Source organism: Lepidochelys kempii, chromosome 4 (genome assembly GCF_965140285.1).
Source record: "Lepidochelys kempii isolate rLepKem1 chromosome 4, rLepKem1.hap1, whole genome shotgun sequence".
Lineage (NCBI taxonomy): Eukaryota > Metazoa > Chordata > Testudines > Cheloniidae > Lepidochelys > Lepidochelys kempii.
In genome coordinates, this window is record NC_136383.1 from 36,874,280 (window position 1) to 36,893,729 (window position 19,450).

General features: G+C 51.6%; 3 protein-coding genes across 3 annotated transcripts; all 3 read right to left on the reverse strand.

Moving 5' to 3' along the window:
- Nucleotides 1–1,956: 1,956 nt before the first annotated feature.
- Nucleotides 1,957–9,070, reverse strand: LOC144930484 (protein NYNRIN-like). Its single transcript, XM_078852462.1, has 2 exons — nt 4,937–9,070; nt 1,957–2,027 (listed from the first exon to the last, which is right to left on the reverse strand). Exon 1 carries the CDS (start codon nt 8,796–8,798, stop codon nt 6,477–6,479), a length of 2,322 nt encoding a protein of 773 aa, XP_078708588.1. The 5' UTR covers nt 8,799–9,070; the 3' UTR covers nt 1,957–2,027; nt 4,937–6,476.
- Nucleotides 6,710–14,615, reverse strand: LOC144930483 (protein NYNRIN-like). Its single transcript, XM_078852461.1, has 2 exons — nt 9,690–14,615; nt 6,710–6,780 (listed from the first exon to the last, which is right to left on the reverse strand). Exon 1 carries the CDS (start codon nt 13,549–13,551, stop codon nt 11,230–11,232), a length of 2,322 nt encoding a protein of 773 aa, XP_078708587.1. The 5' UTR covers nt 13,552–14,615; the 3' UTR covers nt 6,710–6,780; nt 9,690–11,229.
- A 28-nt stretch (nt 14,616–14,643) lies between these two features.
- LOC144930486 (protein NYNRIN-like) lies at nt 14,644–19,202 on the reverse strand. The gene is made up of 2 exons (XM_078852466.1): nt 15,950–19,202; nt 14,644–14,784 (listed from the first exon to the last, which is right to left on the reverse strand). The coding sequence occupies exon 1, from the start codon at nt 18,302–18,304 to the stop codon at nt 15,983–15,985; it is 2,322 nt and encodes a 773-aa protein (XP_078708592.1). The 5' UTR covers nt 18,305–19,202; the 3' UTR covers nt 14,644–14,784; nt 15,950–15,982.
- Between the last annotated feature and the right edge of the window lie 248 nt (nt 19,203–19,450).

Sequence of the window (19,450 nt, forward strand, 5' to 3'; positions counted from 1 at the left end):
TAATATCCAACCTAGACCTCCCCCACTGCAACTTGAGACCATTGCTTCTTGTTTGGTCATCTGCCACCACTAAGAACAGCCGAGCTACAACCTCTTTGGACCCCCCCTTCAGGTAGTTGAAGGCTGCTATCAAATGCCCCCTCGTTCTTCTCTTCTGCAGACTAAACCAGCCCAGTCCCCTCAGCCTCTTCTTGCAAGTCATGTGCCCAAGCCCCCTGATCATTTCCATTGCCCTTCGCTGGACTCTCTCCAATTTGTCCACATCCTTTCTGTATTGAGGGGACCAAAACTGGATGCAATACTCCAGATGTGGCCTCACCAGTGCCAAACAGAGGGGAATAATCACTTCCCTAGATCTGCTAGCAATGCTCCTACTAATACAGCCCAATATGCCATTAGCCTTCTTGGCAACAAGGGCACACTGCTGACTCATATCCAGCTTCTCGTTCCCTGTAATTCCCATGTTGCCGGCACCCAGTGCCGAGAGGCTGAACAACAGCTTGAGTGGTTCGTTACCCGGTGTGCTACACCCAATAATCACAACGGGGTGGAGAAGCAGAAAAGTTTATTTGCAGCTGCAAAAAGGTACAGGGAGAATAAAATCTCAAATCCTGCACAACAGAGCAGGAAGTTACACAGGCTTTTATACATCCTTTTTCCCAGCATACTTATCCAATAGCAAGCTGCTCCAAGTATCCATATAGCCAGCCAATCCAGTTCCCAGCTAGTTCCCTGATTCTCTGTATCATTTGTTAAACTATACATAAAGCTGCTTTATTCAGCATTGTTCTTCCATATCTGTCCTGTTTGGCCTTGCTTAGTTTCAGGCAGTCTGACTCTGCAACATACTGTTGCAGATTCTCAGCATAACTGCTGTGTGCGCCTCCAGGCGGGGGGGCCAAGGACACTTGGGCCTAGTACGCAGAGCTGCTGCGAGTGCCTCCAGGCAGGAGGGGGGGCCAAGGACACCGGGGCCTAGTGCGAGGGGGCTTCATCGACACTCGTGGTCTTCCATCCCCTCGAGTTACCTAGTGGCCATACCCCAGTGTTCCCAACAACTCCCCCCTTTGAGAACACTCAACAGCCTTGGCTCTGAGTTTTCTCACTTGGGCTTGCTACATTGGAGATATTAACTGGACGGCAAGTTACATTTTCAAGCCCCTTTTTTGTGGTAAGATTATTTGTAAGTGTTTCCCTAAAAGGGGAGGAACCATTACACCCACATTGCTGGCCTCGCCTTTTGGTCTTTATCCAATACCCATCAGCCCACTGTGTAATAACACAGGAGCTCTTTCCCACAAGATGCCCATAGGGATCAGATTGGTTTCGGGTAAAACATAACACTCCCTCAGTGAGTACTGCAACTGAATACTCCTGGTCCTGATAGGTGGCCTGCTGTAAAGAGGTCTTGTTCCAGAACGGTGAATCCGTTCTTTCCTGCTCTTTGGTGGTGGCTAATTCTGCTAGGGTCAAGGGCAGCATGTCAAGGGGCATTCCCGTTTTGGGGGATAGTGGAGTTGGAGCACACACCCAGCAATCAGTCTGGTTTGTTAAAGTAGCACCATGGTGCGCAAGCAAAACAAAGGAGTTATGCTCCCGATATGCACCATTTGGAAATACCAATACAAAGAATAACAATGTTACCCAATTAATTATTACCAGAGTCTTCCCAACCCAGGGTCTCCAGTACCTGGGTGGGCCCATTTTAGCATTAAGGTGCCCGCTATTTGTGTCTTTTAAACAGTAGCTTTAGCCCGAGATCGTCACTAGATGAGGAGTCAGCAGGTTGGACGGTCCACTGTTCTGCTGACGAGGGGGCGGGTACTGCCTTCAGACGAGAGTGATGGATCCAGTTCTTCTGTCCCTCGATCTTTGCCGCTGTATGGGAGATCAGCAGGACGGTATAGGGTCCTTTCCACTTTTCCTGGAGAGGCTCGTCTTTCCAGGTGCGAACAAGCACGGAGTCACCAGGCTGTAAGGAGTGAACGGGAGAGTCCAAGGGGAGAGGCTGGGAATCCTTGGTATACCTGTGAAGAGACAAGAGAACAGCAGACAGGGAACACATATACTGTGACAAAAAACCATTACCCAACTCCCATTCCCCTGACAGAACCGGGGTGCCATTCATGGGCCATGCCCTTCCAAACATAATTTCAAAGGGACTGAGCCCTAATCTACCCTTTGGGAGAACGCGGATACGGAGTAGGACGAGGGGCAAAGCATCAGGCCATCGCAGTGAGGCTTCTTGGCACACTTTTGAGAGATGCCGTTTAAGGGTCTGATTGGTACGCTCCACTACACCACTGGCTTGCGGTCTCCAGGGCGTATGGAGTTTCCAGGGGATCTGTGAGGCATGTGAGATGCTTTGAATGATTTTTGACGTGAAGTGTGTCCCGTTGTCAGATTCCATCCACAGGGGGAGTCCAAAGCGAGGAATGAGCTCCTTAACAAACTTAAGGGCCACTGTCCTGGCAGTGCAGTTACGGCATGGGATGGCTTCTGGCCATCCGCTGAACCGATCCACTATAACAAGGAGATATTTGAACCCTTGGGTTCGGGGAAACTCAGTAAAGTCTATTTGCCACACTTGTCCGGGGCCCGGAGTGGGTTCTAGGGCAGCTGGTGGCACAGGATGTCCCGGTCGGGGGTTATTCTTTTGGCAGACTAAGCAGTCCGCTTGTACCTGGGCAGCCAGGGGTCGGAGTCCGGAAGTGATAAAGTATTTTCCCATTAGTTGGATAAGTGCTTCCCTGCCAGCATGAGTGGTTTGATGTAGTTTCTGCAGCACTGGCCGGATTAGGCCCTTTGGTAAGAGGACCTTCCCTTCTGGGGAATGGAGCCATCCCTCCTTTTCCCGGAGACTGAGTTTGTCAGTTAGCTGTCTCTCCTCCCCAGAGTACTGAGGGGTTGGAAGCTCCCCTACTGATGGGATAAGGGCATGCATATGGGCGTTCTCAGCCTGAGGGGATGGCAGGGTGGCAGCATGCTTAGCCTCTCTATCTGCCCGGGCGTTACCTCTGGCCACATCTTGATCCTCCCTTTGATGGGCTTTACAGTGTACCACCGCCACTTCCGAGGGGAGTTGTACAGCTTCTAGGAGCTGGAGGATTTGGGGCCCGTACTTGACTGGGGAGCCTTGGGCTGTCAGCATTCCCCTTTGCTTCCATAGGCCAGCAGGAGCATGCAGCACACCAAAAGCATACTTTGAATCAGTAAAAATGTTGACCCGCTTTCCTTTTGACAGTTCAAGTGCACGGGTCAGGGCTATTAGTTCGGCAAGCTGGGCAGAGGTCCCAGCAGGCAAACCTTCAGCTTCCACAGTGTCATGGAGGGTCACAACAGCATAACCCGCCCTCCTTTGCCCATCTATTACAGTACTGCTACCATCAGTGTACCACTCATAATCTGCATTTGGGAGAGGTACATCCTTTAAATCCGGACGGCTGGAGTACTGGACATCTATGATCTCTAAACAGTCATGTTTCTGTTCCTCTGTTTCTGGCAAGAGAGTGGCTGGGTTAAGGGAGGGGCAAGGCTGTAGGGTGACTTCAGAGTTCTCTAACAGCTTAGCCTGGTACCGAGCAATCCGAGCCTGGGTGAGCCAAAGCCCTCCCTTTGCATCCAATAAGGCTCGGACCATATGGGGAGTATAGATTTGCATAACCCCTCCCAATGTTAGCTTCTCGGCTTCCTCAAGCAATAGGGCAGTAGCTGCGACCGCCCGTAAACATGCCGGCCAACCCTTTGCAACCTGATCCAGTTGCTTAGAAAAATAAGCCACAGGACGCTTCCATGCTCCTAACAGCTGTGTAAGCACTCCTAGCGCCACCCCCCTTCGTTCATGTACATACAACTGAAACGGCTGAGAGAGATCTGGCAGGCCCAGAGCCGGGGCTTCCATCAATTTTCTTTTCAGGATTTTAAATGCCCTATCAGCCTCTGGGGTCCAATAGAAGGGGTCATGATCTGCTCCTTTTACACAGTCGTACAGGGGTTTAGCCCACAGTCCAAACTCTGGGATCCATATCCTGCAAAAGCCTGCCATACCCAGAAATGCCCTGAGCCGCTTACGGTTACTTGGGGTAGGAACTTGACAGATAGCTTCCTTTCTTTTGCTTGAAAGCTGACGCTCCCCTTGCCTTAGCTGTAACCTGATCCCTCTCCACCTCAGACAACAGGGTTCTCAGGAGGACGTTACAATCATCCCAGTCCGGCTTGTGACTACTGAGGCACCCCTCAAAGACTGATATAAACCTGCTTGGGTTGGTGGAAAACTCTCCTGCCTGTGCTTTGAAAGCTGCTAAATCTATTGGATTGAATGGCACATGGATGTAAACTTGCATAGTGGTAGCCTGACGTCCATCTGCCCCTGGGCAAGCCACAACAGTCTCGGTAAGCAAAGGATAGAGTCCCACCGAGGGGGCAATCTCTGTAACCCGAGGCATCCTACCCTTATAAGGTGGGGGTGTGGGGGCCGAAGGGGACACCGGCTCTGCCATTACAGTGGGGGTGGGGGTCTGGGGACTAACATTAGCTGCTACCGAACCAGTTGGAGTCAGATTACAGCGCTGTAAAATATCTGGTCGAGTACATAAAGTCAGAAACAAATGCGCATACATATGTTCATTCCATTTCCTTGTTCTCTGACAGAACAGGAGTAACTGAAGGATCGTGTTGTAATTAATTGACCCTCCTGGTGGCCACCACTCCTGGTCCTCTAGTTGATATTGAGGCCAGTCAACTGTACAGAATCGTTTTAATTGGCTCTTAGTCATCGGATCCGCACCAAATACCTTCCAGTTTGCTAGAATGCACTCTAGGGGCGTACACCGTGCCCTAACCTCTGAGCTCTGTCCCTGTCCCATACCTACAGGGTAACTCTGGGCGTCCCCAGGTTCCAACAGAGCATATAATCCGGATTTTAAAAGGATCCTACCTTATCCAAGGGACCGGTTCTTCACCGCCGTCCTGTAGCTGCTGCTCCCCCACGTCTAAGGGACCGGTTCTTCACCGCCGTCCACAACAGCTTCTCCACTATATGAGTGCGTTGCACCGTTGTGCCCTCTGGGGTCGATCAAATCGCGTCTCCTCCGAGGCCCCCGATGAACTCACCGGTGCGCGCTGGGCGTCGGTTCTTGTCGCAATCCTCGACCTCCAGGAGGTGTCCGGGCAAGGCTAAATTGCAGCCTCGTCGCCCACCCAGGGACGCCAAAAGCTGTTGCCGGCACCCAGTGCCGAGAGGCTGAACAACAGCTTGAGTGGTTCGTTACCCGGTGTGCTACACCCAATAATCACAACGGGGTGGAGAAGCAGAAAAGTTTATTTGCAGCTGCAAAAAGGTACAGGGAGAATAAAATCTCAAATCCTGCACAACAGAGTAGGAAGTTACACAGGCTTTTATACATCCTTTTTCCCAGCATACTTATCCAATAGCAAGCTGCTCCAAGTATCCATATAGCCAGCCAATCCAGTTCCCAGCTAGTTCCCTGATTCTCTGTATCATTTGTGAAACTATACATAAAGCTGCTTTATTCAGCATTGTTCTTCCATATCTGTCCTGTTTGGCCTTGCTTAGTTTCAGGCAGTCTGACTCTGCAACATACTGTTGCAGATTCTCAGCATAACTGCTGTGTGTGCCTCCAGGCAGGGGGGCCAAGGACACTTGGGCCTAGTACGCAGAGCTGCTGCGAGTGCCTCCAGGCAGGAGGGGGGCCAAGGACACCGGGGCCTAGTGCGAGGGGGCTTCATCGACACTCGTGGTCTTCCATCCCCTCGAGTTACCTAGTGGCCATGCCCCAGTGTTCCCAACAACTCCCCCCTTTGAGAACACTCAACAGCCTTGGCTCTGAGTTTTCTCACTTGGGCTTGCTACATTGGAGATATTAACTGGACGGCAAGTTACATTTTCAAACCCCTTTTTTGTGGTAAGATTATTTGTAAGTGTTTCCCTAAAAGGGGAGGAACCATTACACCCACATTGCTGGCCTCGCCTTTTGGTCTTTATCCAATACCCATCAGCCCACTGTGTAATAACACAGGAGCTCTTTCCCACAGGATGCCCATAGGGATCAGATTGGTTTCGGGTAAAACATAACACTCCCTCAGTGAGTACTGCAACTGAATACTCCTGGTCCTGATAGGTGGCCTGCTGTAAAGAGGTCTTGTTCCAGAACGGTGAGTCCGTTCTTTCCTGCTCTTTGGTGGTGGCTCATTCTGCTAGGGTCAAGGGCAGCATGTCAAGGGGCATTCCCGTTTTGGGGGATAGTGGAGTTGGAGCACACACCCAGCAATCAGTCTGGTTTGTTAAAGTAGCACCATGGTGCGCAAGCAAAACAAAGGAGTTATGCTCCCGATATGCACCATTTGGAAATACCAATACAAAGAATAACAATGTTACCCAATTAATTATTACCAGAGTCTTCCCAACCCAGGGTCTCCAGTACCTGGGTGGGCCCATTTTAGCATTAAGGTGCCCGCTATTTGTGTCTTTTAAACAGTAGCTTTAGCCCGAGATCGTCACTAGATGAGGAGTCAGCAGGTTGGACGGTCCACTGTTCTGCTGACGAGGGGGCGGGTACTGCCTTCAGACGAGAGTGATGGATCCAGTTCTTCTGTCCCTCGATCTTTGCCGCTGTATGGGAGATCAGCAGGACGGTATAGGGTCCTTTCCACTTTTCCTGGAGAGGCTCGTCTTTCCAGGTGCGAACAAGCACGGAGTCACCAGGCTGTAAGGAGTGAACGGGAGAGTCCAAGGGGAGAGGCTGGGAATCCTTGGTATACCTGTGAAGAGACAAGAGAACAGCAGACAGGGAACACATATACTGTGACAAAAAACCATTACCCAACTCCCATTCCCCTGACAGAACCGGGGTGCCATTCATGGGCCATGCCCTTCCAAACATAATTTCAAAGGGACTGAGCCCTAATCTACCCTTTGGGAGAACGCGGATACGGAGTAGGACGAGGGGCAAAGCATCAGGCCATCGCAGTGAGGCTTCTTGGCACACTTTTGAGAGATGCCGTTTAAGGGTCTGATTGGTACGCTCCACTACACCACTGGCTTGCGGTCTCCAGGGCGTATGGAGTTTCCAGGGGATCTGTAAGGCATGTGAGATGCTTTGAATGATTTTTGACGTGAAGTGTGTCCCGTTGTCAGATTCCATCCACAGGGGGAGTCCAAAGCGAGGAATGAGCTCCTTAACAAACTTAAGGGCCACTGTCCTGGCAGTGCAGTTACGGCATGGGATGGCTTCTGGCCATCCGCTGAACCGATCCACTATAACAAGGAGATATTTGAACCCTTGGGTTCGGGGAAACTCAGTAAAGTCTATTTGCCACACTTGTCCGGGGCCCGGAGTGGGTTCTAGGGCAGCTGGTGGCACAGGATGTCCCGGTCGGGGGTTATTCTTTTGGCAGACTAAGCAGTCCGCTTGTACCTGGGCAGCCAGGGGTCGGAGTCCGGAAGTGATAAAGTATTTTCCCATTAGTTGGATAAGTGCTTCCCTGCCAGCATGAGTGGTTTGATGTAGTTTCTGCAGCACTGGCCGGATTAGGCCCTTTGGTAAGAGGACCTTCCCTTCTGGGGAATGGAGCCATCCCTCCTTTTCCCGGAGACTGAGTTTGTCAGTTAGCTGTCTCTCCTCCCCAGAGTACTGAGGGGTTGGAAGCTCCCCTACTGATGGGATAAGGGCATGCATATGGGCGTTCTCAGCCTGAGGGGATGGCAGGGTGGCAGCATGCTTAGCCTCTCTATCTGCCCGGGCGTTACCTCTGGCCACATCTTGATCCTCCCTTTGATGGGCTTTACAGTGTACCACCGCCACTTCCGAGGGGAGTTGTACAGCTTCTAGGAGCTGGAGGATTTGGGGCCCGTACTTGACTGGGGAGCCTTGGGCTGTCAGCATTCCCCTTTGCTTCCATAGGCCAGCAGGAGCATGCAGCACACCAAAAGCATACTTTGAATCAGTAAAAATGTTGACCCGCTTTCCTTTTGACAGTTCAAGTGCACGGGTCAGGGCTATTAGTTCGGCAAGCTGGGCAGAGGTCCCAGCAGGCAAACCTTCAGCTTCCACAGTGTCATGGAGGGTCACAACAGCATAACCCGCCCTCCTTTGCCCATCTATTACAGTACTGCTACCATCAGTGTACCACTCATAATCTGCATTTGGGAGAGGTACATCCTTTAAATCCGGACGGCTGGAGTACTGGACATCTATGATCTCTAAACAGTCATGTTTCTGTTCCTCTGTTTCTGGCAAGAGAGTGGCTGGGTTAAGGGAGGGGCAAGGCTGTAGGGTGACTTCAGAGTTCTCTAACAGCTTAGCCTGGTACCGAGCAATCCGAGCCTGGGTGAGCCAAAGCCCTCCCTTTGCATCCAATAAGGCTCGGACCATATGGGGAGTATAGATTTGCATAACCCCTCCCAATGTTAGCTTCTCGGCTTCCTCAAGCAATAGGGCAGTAGCTGCGACCGCCCGTAAACATGCCGGCCAACCCTTTGCAACCTGATCCAGTTGCTTAGAAAAATAAGCCACAGGACGCTTCCATGCTCCTAACAGCTGTGTAAGCACTCCTAGCGCCACCCCCCTTCGTTCATGTACATACAACTGAAACGGCTGAGAGAGATCTGGCAGGCCCAGAGCCGGGGCTTCCATCAATTTTCTTTTCAGGATTTTAAATGCCCTATCAGCCTCTGGGGTCCAATAGAAGGGGTCATGATCTGCTCCTTTTACACAGTCGTACAGGGGTTTAGCCCACAGTCCAAACTCTGGGATCCATATCCTGCAAAAGCCTGCCATACCCAGAAATGCCCTGAGCCGCTTACGGTTACTTGGGGTAGGAACTTGACAGATAGCTTCCTTTCTTTTGCTTGAAAGCTGACGCTCCCCTTGCCTTAGCTGTAACCTGATCCCTCTCCACCTCAGACAACAGGGTTCTCAGGAGGACGTTACAATCATCCCAGTCCGGCTTGTGACTACTGAGGCACCCCTCAAAGACTGATATAAACCTGCTTGGGTTGGTGGAAAACTCTCCTGCCTGTGCTTTGAAAGCTGCTAAATCTATTGGATTGAATGGCACATGGATGTAAACTTGCATAGTGGTAGCCTGACGTCCATCTGCCCCTGGGCAAGCCACAACAGTCTCGGTAAGCAAAGGATAGAGTCCCACCGAGGGGGCAATCTCTGTAACCCGAGGCATCCTACCCTTATAAGGTGGGGGTGTGGGGGCCGAAGGGGACACCGGCTCTGCCATTACAGTGGGGGTGGGGGTCTGGGGACTAACATTAGCTGCTACCGAACCAGTTGGAGTCAGATTACAGCGCTGTAAAATATCTGGTCGAGTACATAAAGTCAGAAACAAATGCGCATACATATGTTCATTCCATTTCCTTGTTCTCTGACAGAACAGGAGTAACTGAAGGATCGTGTTGTAATTAATTGACCCTCCTGGTGGCCACCACTCCTGGTCCTCTAGTTGATATTGAGGCCAGTCAACTGTACAGAATCGTTTTAATTGGCTCTTAGTCATCGGATCCGCACCAAATACCTTCCAGTTTGCTAGAATGCACTCTAGGGGCGTACACCGTGCCCTAACCTCTGAGCTCTGTCCCTGTCCCATACCTACAGGGTAACTCTGGGCGTCCCCAGGTTCCAACAGAGCATATAATCCGGATTTTAAAAGGATCCTACCTTATCCAAGGGACCGGTTCTTCACCGCCGTCCTGTAGCTGCTGCTCCCCCACGTCTAAGGGACCGGTTCTTCACCGCCGTCCACAACAGCTTCTCCACTATATGAGTGCGTTGCACCGTTGTGCCCTCTGGGGTCGATCAAATCGCGTCTCCTCCGAGGCCCCCGATGAACTCACCGGTGCGCGCTGGGCGTCGGTTCTTGTCGCAATCCTCGACCTCCAGGAGGTGTCCGGGCAAGGCTAAATTGCAGCCTCGTCGCCCACCCAGGGACGCCAAAAGCTGTTGCCGGCACCCAGTGCCGAGAGGCTGAACAACAGCTTGAGTGGTTCGTTACCCGGTGTGCTACACCCAATAATCACAACGGGGTGGAGAAGCAGAAAAGTTTATTTGCAGCTGCAAAAAGGTACAGGGAGAATAAAATCTCAAATCCTGCACAACAGAGTAGGAAGTTACACAGGCTTTTATACATCCTTTTTCCCAGCATACTTATCCAATAGCAAGCTGCTCCAAGTATCCATATAGCCAGCCAATCCAGTTCCCAGCTAGTTCCCTGATTCTCTGTATCATTTGTGAAACTATACATAAAGCTGCTTTATTCAGCATTGTTCTTCCATATCTGTCCTGTTTGGCCTTGCTTAGTTTCAGGCAGTCTGACTCTGCAACATACTGTTGCAGATTCTCAGCATAACTGCTGTGTGTGCCTCCAGGCAGGGGGGCCAAGGACACTTGGGCCTAGTACGCAGAGCTGCTGCGAGTGCCTCCAGGCAGGAGGGGGGCCAAGGACACCGGGGCCTAGTGCGAGGGGGCTTCATCGACACTCGTGGTCTTCCATCCCCTCGAGTTACCTAGTGGCCATGCCCCAGTGTTCCCAACAACTCCCCCCTTTGAGAACACTCAACAGCCTTGGCTCTGAGTTTTCTCACTTGGGCTTGCTACATTGGAGATATTAACTGGACGGCAAGTTACATTTTCAAACCCCTTTTTTGTGGTAAGATTATTTGTAAGTGTTTCCCTAAAAGGGGAGGAACCATTACACCCACATTGCTGGCCTCGCCTTTTGGTCTTTATCCAATACCCATCAGCCCACTGTGTAATAACACAGGAGCTCTTTCCCACAGGATGCCCATAGGGATCAGATTGGTTTCGGGTAAAACATAACACTCCCTCAGTGAGTACTGCAACTGAATACTCCTGGTCCTGATAGGTGGCCTGCTGTAAAGAGGTCTTGTTCCAGAACGGTGAGTCCGTTCTTTCCTGCTCTTTGGTGGTGGCTCATTCTGCTAGGGTCAAGGGCAGCATGTCAAGGGGCATTCCCGTTTTGGGGGATAGTGGAGTTGGAGCACACACCCAGCAATCAGTCTGGTTTGTTAAAGTAGCACCATGGTGCGCAAGCAAAACAAAGGAGTTATGCTCCCGATATGCACCATTTGGAAATACCAATACAAAGAATAACAATGTTACCCAATTAATTATTACCAGAGTCTTCCCAACCCAGGGTCTCCAGTACCTGGGTGGGCCCATTTTAGCATTAAGGTGCCCGCTATTTGTGTCTTTTAAACAGTAGCTTTAGCCCGAGATCGTCACTAGATGAGGAGTCAGCAGGTTGGACGGTCCACTGTTCTGCTGACGAGGGGGCGGGTACTGCCTTCAGACGAGAGTGATGGATCCAGTTCTTCTGTCCCTCGATCTTTGCCGCTGTATGGGAGATCAGCAGGACGGTATAGGGTCCTTTCCACTTTTCCTGGAGAGGCTCGTCTTTCCAGGTGCGAACAAGCACGGAGTCACCAGGCTGTAAGGAGTGAACGGGAGAGTCCAAGGGGAGAGGCTGGGAATCCTTGGTATACCTGTGAAGAGACAAGAGAACAGCAGACAGGGAACACATATACTGTGACAAAAAACCATTACCCAACTCCCATTCCCCTGACAGAACCGGGGTGCCATTCATGGGCCATGCCCTTCCAAACATAATTTCAAAGGGACTGAGCCCTAATCTACCCTTTGGGAGAACGCGGATACGGAGTAGGACGAGGGGCAAAGCATCAGGCCATCGCAGTGAGGCTTCTTGGCACACTTTTGAGAGATGCCGTTTGAGGGTCTGATTGGTACGCTCCACTACCCCACTGGCTTGCGGTCTCCAGGGCGTATGGAGTTTCCAGGGGATCTGTGAGGCATGTGAGATGCTTTGAATGATTTTTGACGTGAAGTGTGTCCCGTTGTCAGATTCCATCCACAGGGGGAGTCCAAAGCGAGGAATGAGCTCCTTAACAAACTTGAGGGCCACTGTCCTGGCAGTGCAGTTACGGCATGGGAAGGCTTCTGGCCATCCGCTGAACCGATCCACTATAACAAGGAGATATTTGAACCCTTGGGTTCGGGGAAACTCAGTAAAGTCTATTTGCCACACTTGTCCGGGGCCCGGAGTGGGTTCTAGGGCAGCTGGTGGCACAGGATGTCCCGGTCGGGGGTTATTCTTTTGGCAGACTAAGCAGTCCGCTTGTACCTGGGCAGCCAGGGGTCGGAGTCCGGAAGTGATAAAGTATTTTCCCATTAGTTGGATAAGTGCTTCCCTGCCAGCATGAGTGGTTTGATGTAGTTTCTGCAGCACTGGCCGGATTAGGCCCTTTGGTAAGAGGACCTTCCCTTCTGGGGAATGGAGCCATCCCTCCTTTTCCCGGAGACTGAGTTTGTCAGTTAGCTGTCTCTCCTCCCCAGAGTACTGAGGGGTTGGAAGCTCCCCTACTGATGGGATAAGGGCATGCATATGGGCGTTCTCAGCCTGAGGGGATGGCAGGGTGGCAGCATGCTTAGCCTCTCTATCTGCCCGGGCGTTACCTCTGGCCACATCTTGATCCTCCCTTTGATGGGCTTTACAGTGTACCACCGCCACTTCCGAGGGGAGTTGTACAGCTTCTAGGAGCTGGAGGATTTGGGGCCCGTACTTGACTGGGGAGCCTTGGGCTGTCAGCATTCCCCTTTGCTTCCATAGGCCAGCAGGAGCATGCAGCACACCAAAAGCATACTTTGAATCAGTAAAAATGTTGACCCGCTTTCCTTTTGACAGTTCAAGTGCACGGGTCAGGGCTATTAGTTCGGCAAGCTGGGCAGAGGTCCCAGCAGGCAAACCTTCAGCTTCCACAGTGTCATGGAGGGTCACAACAGCATAACCCGCCCTCCTTTGCCCATCTATTACAGTACTGCTACCATCAGTGTACCACTCATAATCTGCATTTGGGAGAGGTACATCCTTTAAATCCGGACGGCTGGAGTACTGGACATCTATGATCTCTAAACAGTCATGTTTCTGTTCCTCTGTTTCTGGCAAGAGAGTGGCTGGGTTAAGGGAGGGGCAAGGCTGTAGGGTGACTTCAGAGTTCTCTAACAGCTTAGCCTGGTACCGAGCAATCCGAGCCTGGGTGAGCCAAAGCCCTCCCTTTGCATCCAATAAGGCTCGGACCATATGGGGAGTATAGATTTGCATAACCCCTCCCAATGTTAGCTTCTCGGCTTCCTCAAGCAATAGGGCAGTAGCTGCGACCGCCCGTAAACATGCCGGCCAACCCTTTGCAACCTGATCCAGTTGCTTAGAAAAATAAGCCACAGGACGCTTCCATGCTCCTAACAGCTGTGTAAGCACTCCTAGCGCCACCCCCCTTCGTTCATGTACATACAACTGAAACGGCTGAGAGAGATCTGGCAGGCCCAGAGCTGGGGCTTCCATCAATTTTCTTTTCAGGATTTTAAATGCCCTATCAGCCTCTGGGGTCCAATAGAAGGGGTCATGATCTGCTCCTTTTACACAGTCGTACAGGGGTTTAGCCCACAGTCCAAACTCTGGGATCCATATCCTGCAAAAGCCTGCCATACCCAGAAATGCCCTGAGCCGCTTACGGTTACTTGGGGTAGGAACTTGACAGATAGCTTCCTTTCTTTTGCTTGAAAGCTGACGCTCCCCTTGCCTTAGCTGTAACCTGATCCCTCTCCACCTCAGACAACAGGGTTCTCAGGAGGACGTTACAATCATCCCAGTCCGGCTTGTGACTACTGAGGCACCCCTCAAAGACTGATATAAACCTGCTTGGGTTGGTGGAAAACTCTCCTGCCTGTGCTTTGAAAGCTGCTAAGTCTATTGGATTGAATGGCACATGGATGTAAACTTGCATAGTGGTAGCCTGACGTCCATCTGCCCCTGGGCAAGCCACAACAGTCTCGGTAAGCAAAGGATAGAGTCCCACCGAGGGGGCAATCTCTGTAACCCGAGGCATCCTACCCTTATAAGGTGGGGATGTGGGGGCCGAAGGGGACACCGGCTCTGCCATTACAGTGGGGGTGGGGGTCTGGGGACTAACATTAGCTGCTACCGAACCAGTTGGAGTCAGATTACAGCGCTGTAAAATATCTGGTCGAGCACATAAAGTCAGAAACAAATGCGCATACATATGTTCATTCCATTTCCTTGTTCTCTGACAGAACAGGAGTAACTGAAGGATCGTGTTGTAATTAATTGACCCTCCTGGTGGCCACCACTCCTGGTCCTCTAGTTGATATTGAGGCCAGTCAACTGTACAGAATCGTTTTAATTGGCTCTTAGTCATCGGATCCGCACCAAATACCTTCCAGTTTGCTAGAATGCACTCTAGGGGCGTACACCGTGCCCTAACCTCTGAGCTCTGTCCCTGTCCCATACCTACAGGGTAACTCTGGGCGTCCCCAGGTTCCAACAGAGCATATAATCCGGATTTTAAAAGGATCCTACCTTATCCAAGGGACCGGTTCTTCACCGCCGTCCTGTAGCTGCTGCTCCCCCACGTCTAAGGGACCGGTTCTTCACCGCCGTCCACAACAGCTTCTCCACTATATGAGTGCGTTGCACCGTTGTGCCCTCTGGGGTCGATCAAATCGCGTCTCCTCCGAGGCCCCCGATGAACTCACCGGTGCGTGCTGGGCGTCGGTTCTTGTCGCAATCCTCGACCTCCAGGAGGGGTCCGGGCAAGGCTAAATTGCAGCCTCGTCGCCCACCCAGGGACGCCAAAAGCTGTTGCCGGCACCCAGTGCCGAGAGGCTGAACAACAGCTTGAGTGGTTCGTTACCCGGTGTGCTACACCCAATAATCACAACGGGGTGGAGAAGCAGAAAAGTTTATTTGCAGCTGCAAAAAGGTACAGGGAGAATAAAATCTCAAATCCTGCACAACAGAGTAGGAAGTTACACAGGCTTTTATACATCCTTTTTCCCAGCATACTTATCCAATAGCAAGCTGCTCCAAGTATCCATATAGCCAGCCAATCCAGTTCCCAGCTAGTTCCCTGATTCTCTGTATCATTTGTGAAACTATACATAAAGCTGCTTTATTCAGCATTGTTCTTCCATATCTGTCCTGTTTGGCCTTGCTTAGTTTCAGGCAGTCTGACTCTGCAACATACTGTTGCAGATTCTCAGCATAACTGCTGTGTGTGCCTCCAGGCAGGGGGGCCAAGGACACTTGGGCCTAGTACGCAGAGCTGCTGCGAGTGCCTCCAGGCAGGAGGGGGGCCAAGGACACCGGGGCCTAGTGCGAGGGGGCTTCATCGACACTCGTGGTCTTCCATCCCCTCGAGTTACCTAGTGGCCATGCCCCAGTGTTCCCAACAACTCCCCCCTTTGAGAACACTCAACAGCCTTGGCTCTGAGTTTTCTCACTTGGGCTTGCTACATTGGAGATATTAACTGGACGGCAAGTTACATTTTCAAACCCCTTTTTTGTGGTAAGATTATTTGTAAGTGTTTCCCTAAAAGGGGAGGAACCATTACACCCACATTGCTGGCCTCGCCTTTTGGTCTTTATCCAATACCCATCAGCCCACTGTGTAATAACACAGGAGCTCTTTCCCACAGGATGCCCATAGGGATCAGATTGGTTTCGGGTAAAACATAACACTCCCTCAGTGAGTACTGCAACTGAATACTCCTGGTCCTGATAGGTGGCCTGCTGTAAAGAGGTCTTGTTCCAGAACGGTGAGTCCGTTCTTTCCTGCTCTTTGGTGGTGGCTCATTCTGCTAGGGTCAAGGGCAGCATGTCAAGGGGCATTCCCGTTTTGGGGGATAGTGGAGTTGGAGCACACACCCAGCAATCAGTCTGGTTTGTTAAAGTAGCACCATGGTGCGCAAGCAAAACAAAGGAGTTATGCTCCCGATATGCACCATTTGGAAATACCAATACAAAGAATAACAATGTTACCCAATTAATTATTACCAGAGTCTTCCCAACCCAGGGTCTCCAGTACCTGGGTGGGCCCATTTTAGCATTAAGGTGCCCGCTATTTGTGTCTTTTAAACAGTAGCTTTAGCCCGAGATCGTCACTAGATGAGGAGTCAGCAGGTTGGACGGTCCACTGTTCTGCTGACGAGGGGGCGGGTACTGCCTTCAGACGAGAGTGATGGATCCAGTTCTTCTGTCCCTCGATCTTTGCCGCTGTATGGGAGATCAGCAGGACGGTATAGGGTCCTTTCCACTTTTCCTGGAGAGGCTCGTCTTTCCAGGTGCGAACAAGCACGGAGTCACCAGGCTGTAAGGAGTGAACGGGAGAGTCCAAGGGGAGAGGCTGGGAATCCTTGGTATACCTGTGAAGAGACAAGAGAACAGCAGACAGGGAACACATATACTGTGACAAAAAACCATTACCCAACTCCCATTCCCCTGACAGAACCGGGGTGCCATTCATGGGCCATGCCCTTCCAAACATAATTTCAAAGGGACTGAGCCCTAATCTACCCTTTGGGAGAACGCGGATACGGAGTAGGACGAGGGGCAAAGCATCAGGCCATCGCAGTGAGGCTTCTTGGCACACTTTTGAGAGATGCCGTTTGAGGGTCTGATTGGTACGCTCCACTACCCCACTGGCTTGCGGTCTCCAGGGCGTATGGAGTTTCCAGGGGATCTGTGAGGCATGTGAGATGCTTTGAATGATTTTTGACGTGAAGTGTGTCCCGTTGTCAGATTCCATCCACAGGGGGAGTCCAAAGCGAGGAATGAGCTCCTTAACAAACTTGAGGGCCACTGTCCTGGCAGTGCAGTTACGGCATGGGAAGGCTTCTGGCCATCCGCTGAACCGATCCACTATAACAAGGAGATATTTGAACCCTTGGGTTCGGGGAAACTCAGTAAAGTCTATTTGCCACACTTGTCCGGGGCCCGGAGTGGGTTCTAGGGCAGCTGGTGGCACAGGATGTCCCGGTCGGGGGTTATTCTTTTGGCAGACTAAGCAGTCCGCTTGTACCTGGGCAGCCAGGGGTCGGAGTCCGGAAGTGATAAAGTATTTTCCCATTAGTTGGATAAGTGCTTCCCTGCCAGCATGAGTGGTTTGATGTAGTTTCTGCAGCACTGGCCGGATTAGGCCCTTTGGTAAGAGGACCTTCCCTTCTGGGGAATGGAGCCATCCCTCCTTTTCCCGGAGACTGAGTTTGTCAGTTAGCTGTCTCTCCTCCCCAGAGTACTGAGGGGTTGGAAGCTCCCCTACTGATGGGATAAGGGCATGCATATGGGCGTTCTCAGCCTGAGGGGATGGCAGGGTGGCAGCATGCTTAGCCTCTCTATCTGCCCGGGCGTTACCTCTGGCCACATCTTGATCCTCCCTTTGATGGGCTTTACAGTGTACCACCGCCACTTCCGAGGGGAGTTGTACAGCTTCTAGGAGCTGGAGGATTTGGGGCCCGTACTTGACTGGGGAGCCTTGGGCTGTCAGCATTCCCCTTTGCTTCCATAGGCCAGCAGGAGCATGCAGCACACCAAAAGCATACTTTGAATCAGTAAAAATGTTGACCCGCTTTCCTTTTGACAGTTCAAGTGCACGGGTCAGGGCTATTAGTTCGGCAAGCTGGGCAGAGGTCCCAGCAGGCAAACCTTCAGCTTCCACAGTGTCATGGAGGGTCACAACAGCATAACCCGCCCTCCTTTGCCCATCTATTACAGTACTGCTACCATCAGTGTACCACTCATAATCTGCATTTGGGAGAGGTACATCCTTTAAATCCGGACGGCTGGAGTACTGGACATCTATGATCTCTAAACAGTCATGTTTCTGTTCCTCTGTTTCTGGCAAGAGAGTGGCTGGGTTAAGGGAGGGGCAAGGCTGTAGGGTGACTTCAGAGTTCTCTAACAGCTTAGCCTGGTACCGAGCAATCCGAGCCTGGGTGAGCCAAAGCCCTCCCTTTGCATCCAATAAGGCTCGGACCATATGGGGAGTATAGATTTGCATAACCCCTCCCAATGTTAGCTTCTCGGCTTCCTCAAGCAATAGGGCAGTAGCTGCGACCGCCCGTAAACATGCCGGCCAACCCTTTGCAACCTGATCCAGTTGCTTAGAAAAATAAGCCACAGGACGCTTCCATGCTCCTAACAGCTGTGTAAGCACTCCTAGCGCCACCCCCCTTCGTTCATGTACATACAACTGAAACGGCTGAGAGAGATCTGGCAGGCCCAGAGCCGGGGCTTCCATCAATTTTCTTTTCAGGATTTTAAATGCCCTATCAGCCTCTGGGGTCCAATAGAAGGGGTCATGATCTGCTCCTTTTACACAGTCGTACAGGGGTTTAGCCCACAGTCCAAACTCTGGGATCCATATCCTGCAAAAGCCTGCCATACCCAGAAATGCCCTGAGCCGCTTACGGTTACTTGGGGTAGGAACTTGACAGATAGCTTCCTTTCTTTTGCTTGAAAGCTGACGCTCCCCTTGCCTTAGCTGTAACCTGATCCCTCTCCACCTCAGACAACAGGGTTCTCAGGAGGACGTTACAATCATCCCAGTCCGGCTTGTGACTACTGAGGCACCCCTCAAAGACTGATATAAACCTGCTTGGGTTGGTGGAAAACTCTCCTGCCTGTGCTTTGAAAGCTGCTAAGTCTATTGGATTGAATGGCACATGGATGTAAACTTGCATAGTGGTAGCCTGACGTCCATCTGCCCCTGGGCAAGCCACAACAGTCTCGGTAAGCAAAGGATAGAGTCCCACCGAGGGGGCAATCTCTGTAACCCGAGGCATCCTACCCTTATAAGGTGGGGATGTGGGGGCCGAAGGGGACACCGGCTCTGCCATTACAGTGGGGGTGGGGGTCTGGGGACTAACATTAGCTGCTACCGAACCAGTTGGAGTCAGATTACAGCGCTGTAAAATATCTGGTCGAGTACATAAAGTCAGAAACAAATGCGCATACATATGTTCATTCCATTTCCTTGTTCTCTGACAGAACAGGAGTAACTGAAGGATCGTGTTGTAATTAATTGACCCTCCTGGTGGCCACCACTCCTGGTCCTCTAGTTGATATTGAGGCCAGTCAACTGTACAGAATCGTTTTAATTGGCTCTTAGTCATCGGATCCGCACCAAATACCTTCCAGTTTGCTAGAATGCACTCTAGGGGCGTACACCGTGCCCTAACCTCTGAGCTCTGTCCCTGTCCCATACCTACAGGGTAACTCTGGGCGTCCCCAGGTTCCAACAGAGCATATAATCCGGATTTTAAAAGGATCCTACCTTATCCAAGGGACCGGTTCTTCACCGCCGTCCTGTAGCTGCTGCTCCCCCACGTCTAAGGGACCGGTTCTTCACCGCCGTCCACAACAGCTTCTCCACTATATGAGTGCGTTGCACCGTTGTGCCCTCTGGGGTCGATCAAATCGCGTCTCCTCCGAGGCCCCCGATGAACTCACCGGTGCGCGCTGGGCGTCGGTTCTTGTCGCAATCCTCGACCTCCAGGAGGTGTCCGGGCAAGGCTAAATTGCAGCCTCG